Source organism: Diabrotica virgifera, chromosome 6 (assembly GCF_917563875.1).
Source record: "Diabrotica virgifera virgifera chromosome 6, PGI_DIABVI_V3a".
Lineage (NCBI taxonomy): Eukaryota > Metazoa > Arthropoda > Insecta > Coleoptera > Chrysomelidae > Diabrotica > Diabrotica virgifera.
This window is the reverse complement of record NC_065448.1, coordinates 104,732,470-104,746,588: the sequence shown is the minus strand read 5'-3', so window position 1 is coordinate 104,746,588 and position 14,119 is coordinate 104,732,470. Positions and strand designations below refer to the sequence as shown.

General features: G+C 33.0%; 1 protein-coding gene across 3 annotated transcripts in view; it reads right to left on the bottom strand.

The window, feature by feature from the left end:
* Positions 1 to 14,119, bottom strand: part of LOC126885908 (glycerol kinase-like) — a 208,334-nt gene that overhangs the window by 78,906 nt on the left and 115,309 nt on the right. For 2 of the 3 annotated variants that reach the window (XM_050652703.1, XM_050652702.1), the window contains exon 2: positions 7,864 to 7,964. In XM_050652703.1, the coding sequence (XP_050508660.1) occupies positions 7,864 to 7,941 (78 nt within the window). In that variant the 5' untranslated portion in view covers positions 7,942 to 7,964. Of the gene's footprint in view, positions 1 to 7,863; positions 8,048 to 14,119 lie in introns of those variants that run through there. The other variant, XM_050652701.1, reaches the window with a different exon arrangement.

Genomic DNA, 14,119 nt, shown 5'->3' with positions numbered 1-14,119 from the left:
TTTTGTTTTTGGCCCTAATGCTCAGTCTTGGTGAGATTAGTTCTGCTCCAAAGGACAAAATTGGTAGTCTATGCGCCTCTAAATTATTTAGTACCTTCCTTACTGTCTGTTTGGTGGCTTCTGGCTGTAGTGCGAGTTCACTTTCAGCCTTTGTTTGTCTTGCTTCTTTCTCCTTTTCTTTTGCTTGAGCTCTTGTTATAGCTAGTATATGGGCGTTGTCTCTGTATAGGTTTTTTAGTTGATGCAATGTTATTCTTGAAAGGCTGTCTGCGTAGTTACTTTTCCCTGTTATATACTCTATTTCGAAGTCATATTCTTCTAGGTCTAATCTGATCCTCGTGAGTTTTGAGGTTGGTTCTTTCATTGCAAATAGGTGTGTCAAAGGTTTATCGTCTGTTTTTACTTTGAATGTTGGTGCTCCATATAGATAACATTTAAAATAATTAATTCCCCAATGAATCGCTAGTAATTCCTTAACGATTATAGGTTTATTACATTCTCCTTTACTAAAACTTCTTGATGCATATGCTATAGGTAGGTCAATTCCGTTATAATCTTGACTTAGGATTGCTGAACAACTCTCATTGGATGCGTCTGTTGTTAAGATAAACTGTTTGTTGAAATCAGGATATTTTAAAATTGGTGGTTTCGTCAGAGATGCTTTAAGCTTTTTGAATGCTTTTTCACACTCCTCGGTCCACGAAAATTCTACTCCTTTCCTCGATAATTTGTTGAGTGGTCTGCATATTTCCGCAAAATTTTTAATAAAACGTCTGTAATAGTTGCAAAATGCTATAAATCTCTTTGTTTCTTCCGCTGTCTTAGGTGTCGGATATTGTTCAATTGCTGCATACTTCGCTTTGTCTGGTGATACTCCCTCTTGAGAAAGATCATGTCCTAAATATGTTACTTCCCTTCTAAAGAATTGACATTTTCCTGGGTTAAGTTTCAAATTGAATTTTCGACATGTCTCGAATGTCTTTTTCAGGTTGTCTAAGTGATGTTTTTCGGATATTCCAATTACTACGATATCGTCCATGTAAAGAAATGCTTTGTCTGGTGTTAATCCTGAAAATACTATTGACATCATTCTTGAAAAGCTATTTGGGCTTACATTTAATCCAAAAGGTAATCTGGTAAATTGAAATGCTCCATTTTCTGTGCTGAACGATGTGTATTTTCTCGATGATTTTTCTAATGGTATCTGGTGAAAGCCTGACATTAAGTCTATAACTGAAAACCATTTTGCTCTTCCTAGTTGATCTAATATCGAATCTATTCTTGGTAATGGAAATTTGTCTGTAACTATCTTCTTGTTCAGTTGTCTAAAATATATGCATAATCTCCATGCTTTTCCTCCATCTATAGCTTTTTTCGGTACCAGTACTACTGGGCTGTTGTACTCGGATGTAGATGGTTCTATGATTCCTTGGTCTCTTAGGTTTTGTACTGGTCGACTTAATTCCTCTGTTTGCGCATGAGGTGTCCTATAATTCTTGATATATACCGGAGTTTGGTCTTTAACTCTTAGTTTTTGTTCGTAGAAATTGTTACAGGTTAACATATCATGCCTTAGGGCGAATATGTCTGAATATTCCTCGCATAACGATACTAAGTTGTCTCGTATGTATTCTGGTATGTCTAATTTCAGTGATTCTCGTAATTCTTTTTTTCTGTCCTTGCTGTCGTTGACTAGCCTATATATATTGAATAGTTTAATATCCAACGTCCTGATTGTGCTTGCGTCTACATTTACTGTTTCGTACGTTGTGTTCAAAATTTTGATGTATGGATTATTACTTGAAATAATTGCTCTTGCTATGAATATTCCTGGTTGTATTTCTTGCTGTTCCACTATCCTGTCTTTCTTTAACGTTTGAAAAATTTTTACGATTCTGTAAATTTCACATCTAGGCGGTATTATTATGGTGTCATTGTCTATATTATCCAGAATTTTCGTACTAATGTAACAATCGTTGTCCTCTTTAATGTGCATTTTAAGGTTTGCGTAATCTAGTATACATTGAAAGTTAGAAATACAGTCTCTCCCAATGATTCCGTCTGTTGGAATTGGAAAGTTAGGTTCTACCAATTGAAAGATGTGTTCGAATCGAGTTCCTTTTACTTCGAGTGTTGTCTCAACTTCTCCCATTGTTTGCAACTCTCCTTTAGTGACTCCTTTTATTCTCGCCTTTGTGTTTGGTTTCACCTGTTCCTTCATAAAATCTTGTGAACATTTTAGTATTGAAATGTCAGCTCCTGTGTCTATGATAAAAGTGCTTGTGTTTTCAAGAATTCCTGTTTTCATTCGTACAAAGTTCGTTAGGTTTAGGTCGAAGTTGTAAATGTTATATTTTATTTCTGCCTGTGTGCTTCCAACTTCTTGTTCATTCAAAACCCCAACTGCTGGTTTTCTTGCTCTTCTTGACTGTCTTCTATTTCTAGTAACCTTACGTTCCTGTTACGTCCGCCTCTCTGGTTTCCTCTGTATGTTTGATTGTTAAATTGTCTGTATCCTCTGTTCGAATAATTTCGTTGATTGTCCGTTGCTTCTCCTTCGTTCCGTTGTCCGAAGTTATTTCTTCTTCCTCTGTCATATTTGTTATGGTATCCTCTTCTGTATTGCTGCTGTCCTCTCCTATTCTCGTAGTTTGTCCTATAATTTAAGACTCTTCCTTGTGCATTTTCTTCAGTCGTATCGATCGACAAAAATTTAGATACTACTTCCTGCGGTGATGTAAAGTTACCTGCTTCCAGTATTAGCTTAGCTTTCTCTGCATTAGCGTTTCGTTTCATTGTTGTTACTACTGCTTCCGTCGTATATTTCTTTGCTAAGTCAAGTGGCATTCCTTCCGCTATGTATGCTACTTTTAATTGTTCTGCTAACTCTTCCACTTCAGATGCGTACACTGCTGCATCTCTATGCCCTTGCCTTTTTTTGGCTAATTTGGCTATTAAATTCTTCGGATTATCACCTTTTAATTCTTTCTTTAGTGCTTCAGCTATCCGTGGAATCGTATCTTCTGTGGTTATTAGGTTCCTAGCCTTATTGGTGAGTCGCGTTTTTATTAGCGTTACAGCTGTGTCTTCATGACCTTCTGCCAATTTTCCAAGTAGTTCTAATGCGTCTAAAAATGGTTGTAATTTCCCTGCGCTTCCATCGAACTCGTTGGGCAATATCTTGCTTGCGATATTCAAAAATTCATTGATTGTCAAAGCCATGTTTAATATTGTTATATCTTGTTTTATGTCACCTTTTTCCTCTTTTATTCCGTCGTTAATTATTTCTTCTTCTCCTTCCTCGTCGCTTTTTCCTTCTTCTATTTCCTCATCGCTTTGTTCCTCTTCAACTTCCTTGTCGATTGGTTGATGTATTGAGATTGGAACCACTGTTCTCACATTTACTGCTTGAAATGATCGTATAACTTTGTCTCTGATTTTTCCAAAATATTTGTTGCACGATTCCCTTTGTTTGTCCGAAAGTGCCTCCCAGTTTTTCCTAGTCAATTGCGTGAACTTGTTATAAGCTTTAATTAGCTGTGTCGTCACTTCTTCCTTTATGTCCTTAGATTTCGGAACTTTTTTCTTTAAGACTCTTCTGCTTTGCCTGTCTATTTCTTGTGCAATTTCCTCAACTATTTTGACAAAATCTTCCCAAGTAACTTTGTTGCTACTCATTTATACATAATTTTTTTCTTTTTTCCAGCTTCTGCACTTCTTAGCTAAAATATAAATTCGATAGTCTTACGGTGTATATAGATATGTAGTATATAGATATATAGTAAAAAATATGGAGATAAAATAATACGTCAATATATGGTAAAAATATGTAAAAATTGCAGTGGTAATAAAAATTCAAAAATAAATAACGTTATATTAACCCTTGTAAATAAGTAGTTAGAATAATAATTTAAATGTATTATGCATATAGCGTATATTTGTTATATATCGTATATTTATTTTGATAGGTATATTTACGATAGCAAATATTAAAATCATAAAAAAATTGCAAAAATGTACTAAAAATCAGTAGTCAAATAATAAATGAATAAAAGTCAGCAAGGATAAAGTATACGTTGATAAATATGTAAAAAAAAAAATCATATAAAATTGTATCATTGCGTCCTATAATAACTTAATATGAGGGTAAAAAAAATCTTTGTATATTGATAAATATTGGTAATAGAATAGAATAATTAAGTAAAAATAGGTAAACTTGAAACATATATTAATGTAATTAAGGTAGCACATAATGTTTATACTTTATACTTTATATTAATCAGGAAATACCATAAAAATAGCTAATATGGACTTACCACTTTTACACGGTCTGTGTTCGTATCACCCAAAACTCCTCGCTGCACGTTCCATAGCATTGTCCATTGTCCACACGAAGTTCCATCTCCATACCATTCCATTTTCCATACCATAATCATCTCCGTCTCAGGCCCGATGTCTCCATCCTTTTTATGTAGGCACCCCGCTGCTATCTAGGGTGGTTGAGGTGCAAGAACATTGACTTGTTTTCCCATTTCTCGTTCTAGACTGCTAGTTCTGGGTTCTTCCCTGGTCTTGGATCGCCATGTGACAGCCCTGGCATTAACGCTATCTGCTCCCGGTGAGGGTGGTTATCCCTTATCCGAGGGGTGGAATAATTGATACGCTTTTACTTGTTGAGTTGTTTTATTTACACTCGCATGAGCATAAGCTGGTAGCACCGCACCCAAAGAACGTCTCGTGAAGAAAAAGAGACACTATCTTTAATGTGGAAATATTACGTCTGATCACAAAATAGAATGACGAATGTCTAATATAATAATAAGAATTCCCTTGTTATAGTTTTGCTGTTTATATATTTAGAAATGCCTATTCAGCATCGACCATGAAAAGTGTTTATAATTGACTCTGCAATTATTAGTGAATCGTGATCTAGGATAACAATATTTATATAATCGAATGAAGGTTGTAATGTTGTTATGATGACATAAATAACTGAAAGTAATTATCGTAGATAATTACAGGGTGTTTTTAAGATATATCTACTGAGTACAGATGAATTCTTGTACACACTCTACATACTTTTGGAAACAAAACTTTTATTCTCTTAATATTTTTACTTAAAAAAGGTATACTACTTTCATCTCGCTAAACTCAACCGTTTTCGAGATAAACGCATTTGAAATCAACTATTTTTAATGGAAATAAGCCACAATTTTACTAAAAAAATGATTTTATTAACGTTTCGAAGCCCAAATTGGGTTTCGTTGTCAAAATACAAAATACTACTAAAATAAACAAAAATGTTGCTAAGTAAAAAAAATCTTCTAATAATTTATTTAATTTTGTTTATTTTAGTAGTATTTTGTATTTTGACAACGATTTGGCAACCCGATTTGGGCTTCGAAACGTTAATAAAATAATTTTTTTAGTAAAATTGTGGCTTATTCCCATTAAAAATAGTTGATTATAAACAAGACACAAGGAAATAGCTTCAGAACAGCATTTTAAATCTGAGAGGCAACATAATTTTTTGCATATCATTGTAGTTACACCTGAAAAATAAATAAAAATTTACAAAAATGTATCGCAAATTTCTTCAAATAAAATTTGCGATGCAATAACATAAATATGAGAACTGGCACAATTATTATGGTTTCAAGTTTATTTTTCGGATCTAACTACAGTCAGAAAAATGAAAGATTATAGTAAAAGACAGCAAATACAAAATAAGTGATTGATGTGACCGTTCATGGGTAATCTTTCATTTTTCCGACTGTACAATGATATGCAAAAAATTAAGTTGTATTGCAGATTTAAAATGCATTTATCAAAAGGGTTGAGTTTAGCGAGATGAATGTGGTATACCTTTTTTAACTAAAAATATTAAGATAACAACATTTTTGATTCAAAAAGTATGTAGAGTGGGGGATAAAAAAAATTGAACATATTAAATGAGCGCTGAAACACGTATGTGGCGCCCTCTGCGAAATTCATTATTTTTGGTGGCGAATTTAGATTTCTCATCGCAAAAAACTTCCGCTTACCAAATTTTGTGTTGTTATCCCATGACCGTCAGGAACTATTCAAGAATAAATAAAATAAAAGGTTAACTTTGACACCCTGTATTTCGGTTATTATGAACTTTCGTACTAAGGTAAATTAGCTTTAATCAACCTATTTTAAGCTAAGGAATCTAAGGTTAAGCTATGGCCCATTCTTTACCAAACACTCTGTATAAACCCCCATCGATTCAAGTGCTAATGCAGAGCATGCACTTTGCAAGGTCCAGGAGTGCGGATGTATTCACTATGTGGAGAAGTTGCAGGAGCGCAGAGCGCAAGAGGAATGCGAATATAGTGGATGCGTGCCTTTAAATTTATTTCTATTTTTATGCATATTGATAATAGAAGGAGTGCTAGGCATTTCTCGTCAGGATCGAATTACGAACAGGGAGATAAGACGGAGAACAGGAGTGACGGATGCCATAGAAAGAATTATGACCCTAAAGTGGAACTGGGCTGGACACATAGCTAGAATGTCGGATAACAGATGGACACAGCGAATAATACACTGGAGACCAAGATAAGAAGCATATCGAAGTAGAGGTCGTCCACCAACCAGATGGTCTGATGACATAAAACGGATCGACAAAAACTGGATGCAAATAGCGAAATGCATGGAAAAGACTGAAGGAGACCTATATCCAGCAGTGGATAGATCTGGGTTGAATGATGAATAGAAGGAGCAGTAAAAATTCTGGCAAAGGAAGCACAGAAAAGAGGTCTAGAAATTAATGAAGGAGAAACAAAATACCTACTCTGCTCTAAAAGAGAAGATAACAGGATGAGAGAAATCAAGATAGAAAAGTACACACAAAATGTTGACATAGTTCAACAATTTAAATATTTGGAAGTAATAGTGAATACTGAATGGCCAAAACAAGAGAAACGAAGAAGTAACAGAACGAATACTACCAGGCAACAGAACAGCAGCTGAGGCAATGTGCTTCACAGAAAAAGATGAAGAAAAATTGAGAATATTCAAAAGGAAAATCCTCAGATGGATTATGGGCCCGATAAGAAGAGACAATGGAGAAATGAGAAGAAGAATGAACCATGAACTAAGAGACACAATGAAGTGAGAAGATATGGTTAGATTTATTAAAGGACAGAGACTGAGATGGCTAGGACACATAGAGAGAAGTAAAAACAATCTACTGATTAAGAAGATCACCAAATGGAAACCAGAAACTGAAAGACAAAAGGGAAGACCCAGAGAGAGATAGGGAGGACCACGTCATGGGATACATCAAAATTCTGAGAGCGAGAAGTTGGAGAGAACTATGCACGAATCAAAATGAGTGGAAGAAAATTGTAATGAAAGCCAAGTCACACAACAAACTTTGACAACACACCAGTGGAATGCAGAATGATTCACCGCAATAAGCAAATCATAGAGCTCTAAGTAAGAGCGGCAAACAATCCATTCAGAATGAATAGCCTTGATGATGATGAATAGAGTTGAGAAAATATTAGTGTTTCTAATATATCCATTGAACATTTGAATTATTATTTTGTCACTATTAGAGGCTCTCCTACAAAACAGTGTATGCAAGTTCAAAAAACAATAAAACAACTTTAAAAGCCAGCCTAAACAGATTTTTGTAAGTGATGTTGAACCTTGTACTTCAGTCTATGTTACAAAATTAATGTTAATTGTCGGTTTACAAAATTTTAAATGCTACAAAGTAGATATACATTTTATTTATACAAAATATACATATTTACCCAGTATAGTTATTTATTTGTTGCAATAAATAAATAATCGGCATTTTAAGGTTATATCAGAAACTATACTACTTACAAGAAATCTAGTGCTTGATGTTCCTTCATCTATGGCTCCGATTAATGGACCATACTTCATTCTAGTAACGGAGCTCATGATTAAAGAATTTTCCTCGTTTTCTGCGGACAAATCAGTATTTGAATATGAAATCATTTACTTCCTGGATAAAAATATAACATAACCAAAACAAACTGTCACTAGTGTCACTGTCAAAATTGTCAAAAATAATGTCAACAAGCGATCGAGCGATCGAAAAACCCAGCTATCGAATATCGAGTTCTATCGATGGATTTAATTATCGAAATATGTAATCGATAATTTCAAGTGAATTACATGGGATGTTGGCATCTCATTGATTAATGTTGTTCTGAAGCTATTTTCTTCTGGCATTTTTACAATTTTAACTATTTATAATGGGAAATAAGCCACAATATTATTAAAAAATGATTTTTATTAACGTTTCGACGCCCAAATCGGGTGCCGTTGTCAAAATACAAAATACTACTAACATAAACAAAAATGTTGTTGCTTAGTAAAAAAATTCTTCTAATAATTTATTTAATTTGACTCATTTATATCGGCAATTCAGATACATATGATACATTTTAAAGTAGAAGACTTTAAAATGATATTGCCAATATTTATAAGTTGCGTTCCTGGGACGACTTTACTGAAAGATAGTTCATTCTATTACATGAAATCAACCCCAACTCAAGAATATCCGTCACAAAAAAATCATAGCATGTGATCTGTCTTTAAAAAGACAACCACATGCAACGGTGACATTAAAATTCTCGCGTTAGAGATCTCATAGTAAATCACGAGGGAAAACCAGGAAAAACCTCGTGATACTATCCCGACATCGTAAGTATTTGGTCTTACATTTAATTTATTCTCAAAATTAATACCAAATTCTGACTTTACTATAATTTTATTTAAATTATAAATAATATCAAAAATACTAATAATAATGGATATATAAGTAATACTAAAATATAAAATATGTACTAACTCGACTATTGACTTACTAATTGTGGTATTTTCTTTCTATTGACTTCCTCTTTCAGTATGTGTATCCACATCCTACTGCATTCCACCGAGGAATTTGCGACACAATTGGTTTCGTTTAGCATAATTAGATCCGCTTCTTTGATTTTTCTTTTTTTACTATCTCTTTCTTTCAGGACTATACTTGAATCTCTCCACTGAACTCTATGTTCATTATCCTATGCGTGTTGACATATTTGAGATCTATCAAATTCTCTATTTCTAATATAAGATTGATGTTCACTTATTCTAAAATTTAATGGTCTTGATGTTTCACCTATATAAAACTGTTCGCATTAACAAGGTATTTTATAAATACAATTCTTTGTCTTTTCTTGTTCATTGTTAGGTTTAGTTTTAGATAGAATAGATCTCAATGTGTTGGTTGTTTTGAATGTTGTTGAAATGTTGAATTTATTTCCTATTGTTTTAAGTTTCTCGGATAGTCCTTTTATGTATGGTATTGATATTTTCCTCGTATTATTTCTTGTGAATGTTGTAGGATCCAACAGCATCAACGTTAAAAAGAGAATCATAAAATCCTTATATGATAGAACCAAAATTACTAACGAAAATTCATTTTTAGAAGAAAAACAATTCTTAACATCTGTTTTATTAAAAAATGATTATCCTTTATCGTTTATAAATAAGGAATTGTCAAGATTGGATCGAATGGAACAGAACAACATAGAACGGGATCCTACAACATTCACAAGAAATAATACGAGGAAAATATCAATACCATACATAAAACGACTATCCGAGAAACTTAAAACAATAGGAAATAAATTCAACATTTCAACAACATTCAAAACAACCAACACATTGAGATCTATTCTATCTAAAACTAAACCTAACAATGAACAAGAAAGGACAAATAATTGTATTTATAAAATACCTTGTGAATGCGAACAGTTTTATATAGGTGAAACATCAAGACCATTAAACGTTAGAATAAGTGAACATCAATCTTATATTAAAAATAGAGAATTTGATAGATCTCAAATATGTCAACACGCATGGGATAATGAACATAGAGTTCAGTGGAGAGATTCAAGTATAGTCCTGAAAGAAAGAGATAGTAAAAAGAGAAAAATCAAAGAAGCGGCTCTAATTATGCTAAACGAAACCAATTGTGTCGCAAATTCCTCGGTGAAATGCAGTAGGATGTGGATACCTGTACTGAAAGAGGAAGTCAATAGAAAGAAAATACCACAATTAGTAAGTCAATAGTCGAGTTAGTACATATTTTATACTTTAGTATTACTTATATCCATGTATTATTGATATTATTTATAATTTAAACAAAATTATAGTAAAGTCAGAATTTGGTATTAATTTTGAGAGTAAATTAAATGTAAGACCAAATACTTACGATGTCGGCCCAAGTAGCAATTTTTCGACACATTGGTTGTCAGTACAAACAAATGCACTGTATATAACGTTGCCCGAGAGCATTTTCAGTTGTTTCGGCCAACGTCCCCTATCCCGACTGACATTACGATGTTACAACTTTAAGTAATACCTTTAGTTATACGGGCAACTAATTTATTACCATTGTGACAACTGCATATCACAGTTCAGTTTTTTCAACAATCGCAACGACTTAAAAACGTTATAATGCTAAACTAATTTACGCCCTGGCCGATTTGGGTTTTCTGGCCGACTCTGAAGTTGTCTGTCACGACCCTAGGTGTTGTTCTAGGTGTGTGACACCTTTGCGGCAACTTCAGACGGAGAAAAAGAATTTACTTTATAACCTTATTTTTTTCTTATTATTATATGTTTTATTTTTCTGGAAATTTTCGATTTATTTAACAACCTGTTTGTTTGTTTTTTTAATAGCTGGTTTCCATTCCATTGTCCACTGTTTTATCAGTAGATTTGATAACCTTAATCTTTCAATCTTTGTATCAACTTTGCTAGACGGGGTTGCCAGGTCAGTTTTTACTCTTTCAGTAGTTTTGCTTTCACAAAATCAGTAGATTCTTTTTAGGCCATGTAAATACAGTATACTTATACAGTAAACTGCATATCCGTCTTAACTGTCCCAAGAGGAATTCCAAAAAATTGGAAACCTAATTATTCCAAAACAACAACTGGTAATTACCATTTTTTAGCTAAAATCTACTAAATCAAAAACTAAAATATACTTAAGGATTTTTGGGATATATTTGGGATTTTTGATAATAAAAACAACAGCTAACTTAAGGGGATAGGCGCAAAATGTCGCCCGTTAAAATGTTCAATGTATTTTACATGTTTTCATTTTTTGCGAATCCTGAGAAAACTAATAAGTATTTTGAAAAATTTAAACGCAGAAAGAAAGATTAAGTTATTCCGAGGACCGAAAGTCCCTGAAAACTTCTATAATGTTTATTTTAATAAGTTACAGGGGTGAAAAAAGACAAAATGTAAAAAAGACAAAATGTAGTGTCATTTTAATTCCAAATATCTCATTCAAAAGAAACGTTTTGGTTTTTCTAAATAATGCAGTCTTTCATTCTGCGTTTAAATTTTTCAAAAATACTTATTATAGTTTCCTCGTGATGCGAAAAAAATGAATAGGTACATTTAACAACTAGAATATTTTCTCATCCACTAATTTTAACAGCTGCATGTCTGGATCAAATTCTTCAAACAATTGTTTCACATTTAACATTAGAAACACGTGAACACAATATTCTGTATTTTGCAAAGTTACATAATGTTTAGATATTTTAGTTTTCCATCGTTAGCTTCTAATAGGCTCACCGAATGCCAGAACTCTTCAATAACACCTGAAATACTGCTTGCACTGTTACTTGAAATCTGCAAGTTTGTTACACAAGAATCCAGTTTCATTTCTCTGTAATATTCATCATCTACGTCCTGAATCTTATTTTCGGTCTTATTTTCGGATTGGGAAATTGTAACCAAACGTGTGAAAATTAATTTAGAAATGGGGTAAATACTATTAAAAAGCAAATTTTATTTTAGTCATAACAAAATGTTGAAGTATACCAAAAATCTACTAAAAAATATTACCTACTAGAATATTTTAAAAAATATCAAAAATCTACCAAAAAAGTAGAAATCTCCTAAATGTGGCAACTCTGTTAAGGAGAATGCTACACTTTTAACACTGGTCACATGACCTCTCTGTCACCCAATAAGAGGGTGCGTTCTAAAATGGTTGGGATAGTCAGCGCGGCCGGGTTTGGTTGGCGATTGGACTTCTAAGTTGTCTTATCGGTCTAGGGTTGGTAATAAGGTATTTTTTTAGTAATATTGGTAATATTGTTTAATGCACCATTTTGGTTTTACTTGAGATTTTTGGGATGTAAAGAAAATGAAAACACAGAATATAAAAAATGCAGGCATTTTCTGATACCTTTAAAAGCACCATCAGTACATTAAATTTATACAGAACATCTTTAACATAATTTTTGACTTTTATATTAAAATTTGATTTTTTTAAATTTGCATATTTTTTGTCAAAAATGTCGTAAAAAAGTAGCGCGTGTGTTTTTTAAAGGTGAAATATCCATATTTGACGGTAATCTGAGATGCGTTTATAAATTTCAGATCAGGTAATATTGTATGTCCTTTATGTATTTATATAAATTTAAATACCTAATACGATGTCAAAATAGTTACCTTTTTGGTTTTCGCATTCACCATACAGGTGTTAAAAATATAGGTAAAAGAACATAACTAGTCTGACTCCTTGAGCAACCATTGCACGCGCAGGTTCTTTTTATAGTCGCTTCAGTTGTCTTATGCAACGCTTACGAAACGATGTTGCTTCATAGGAGGTTGCCTAGGCAACGTCAAGACAACTCAAAAATCGTCCACCAAATTAGTGCAGAATAGGGTCGTCTTCTAGGCAATAACAACGTTGTAACAAAACGTTGCCACGCGGTAGACAACGTTGTCGCGTCGACAAATTGCTACTTGGGGGGATAGTATCACGAGGTTTTTTCCTGGTTTTCCCTCGTGATTTACTATGAGATCTCTAACGCGAGAATTTTAATGTCACCGTTGCATGTGGTTGTCTCTTTTAAAGACAGATCACATGCTATGATTTTTTTGTGACGGATATTCTTGAGTTGGGGTTGATTTCATGTAATCGAATGAACTATATTTCAGTAAAGTCGTCCCAGGAACGCAACTCATAAATAATGGCAATATCACTTTAAAGTCTTCTACTTTAAAATGTATCATATGTATCTGAATTGTCGATATAAATGAGTCAAATTAAATAAATTATTAGAATTTTTTTACTAAGCAACAACATTTTTGTTCATGTTAGTAGTATTTTGTATTTTGACAACGGCACCCGATTTGGGCGTCGAAACGTTAATAAATAGCTATTTGTATAACAAGGGAGGAAAGTGCTACTTTTCCTCCCGAGAATGAAGTTTACTGCCCGACGCGTAGCGGAGGGCAGTAATCATTCAAGGGAGGAAAAGGCACTTTACTCCCATGTTATACATATGGTTTTTCCACCTTCCTCAAATAACAAGTCATTTTTTCATTTTTACTTAATTTATTTATGTAACTAACCAACAAAATTTATTAGAACTAAAACTAACAAGTACGTACAATATAACTGTCAACTGTCAAATATAAGTCAAATTAATAATGTAAACATTGTTAAATCAAAATAACAATTTACTGTTTTTTACCATTCTGCAAAATACAGAGTGTTTTATAAATAAACGTTAAAATGTATAGAAACTTACGTAATAGAAAATAGATATTGTACAGGGCGTCAATAAGTTACATTTCATGAATGAAATACCATGACGTCACTTTTACTTTTCCTCCCTAGGGAGGAAAAATATTTTCCTCCCTAGGGAGGAAAAGTACAACTTTGCTCCCTACAATCAGGTCCGGAAAAGTATACTTTCGGTAGAGGTAGGTGGAAAAATCATTTTTTAATAATATTGTGGCTTATTTCCCATTATAAATAGTTAAAACTGATTGATTAAATTTCGTAAAATAGTATATTATGTATTATTCAACGAGCATGTAATGATGGCTATTACTCAGGATGATGAATTGCAACACGAGCCGTCATTACATGCGAGTAGAATACTATACTTTTTCTACGATCTTTTTTTTTTTAATTAGTAAAAAATATAATTATCGACTAGTCGAGTTTTAAATTATAATAATTTACAAAAATACCTAAATGCCGTTTACCCTAGTACGTGGCTGAATTCGCGAACTCAAGCGAGAG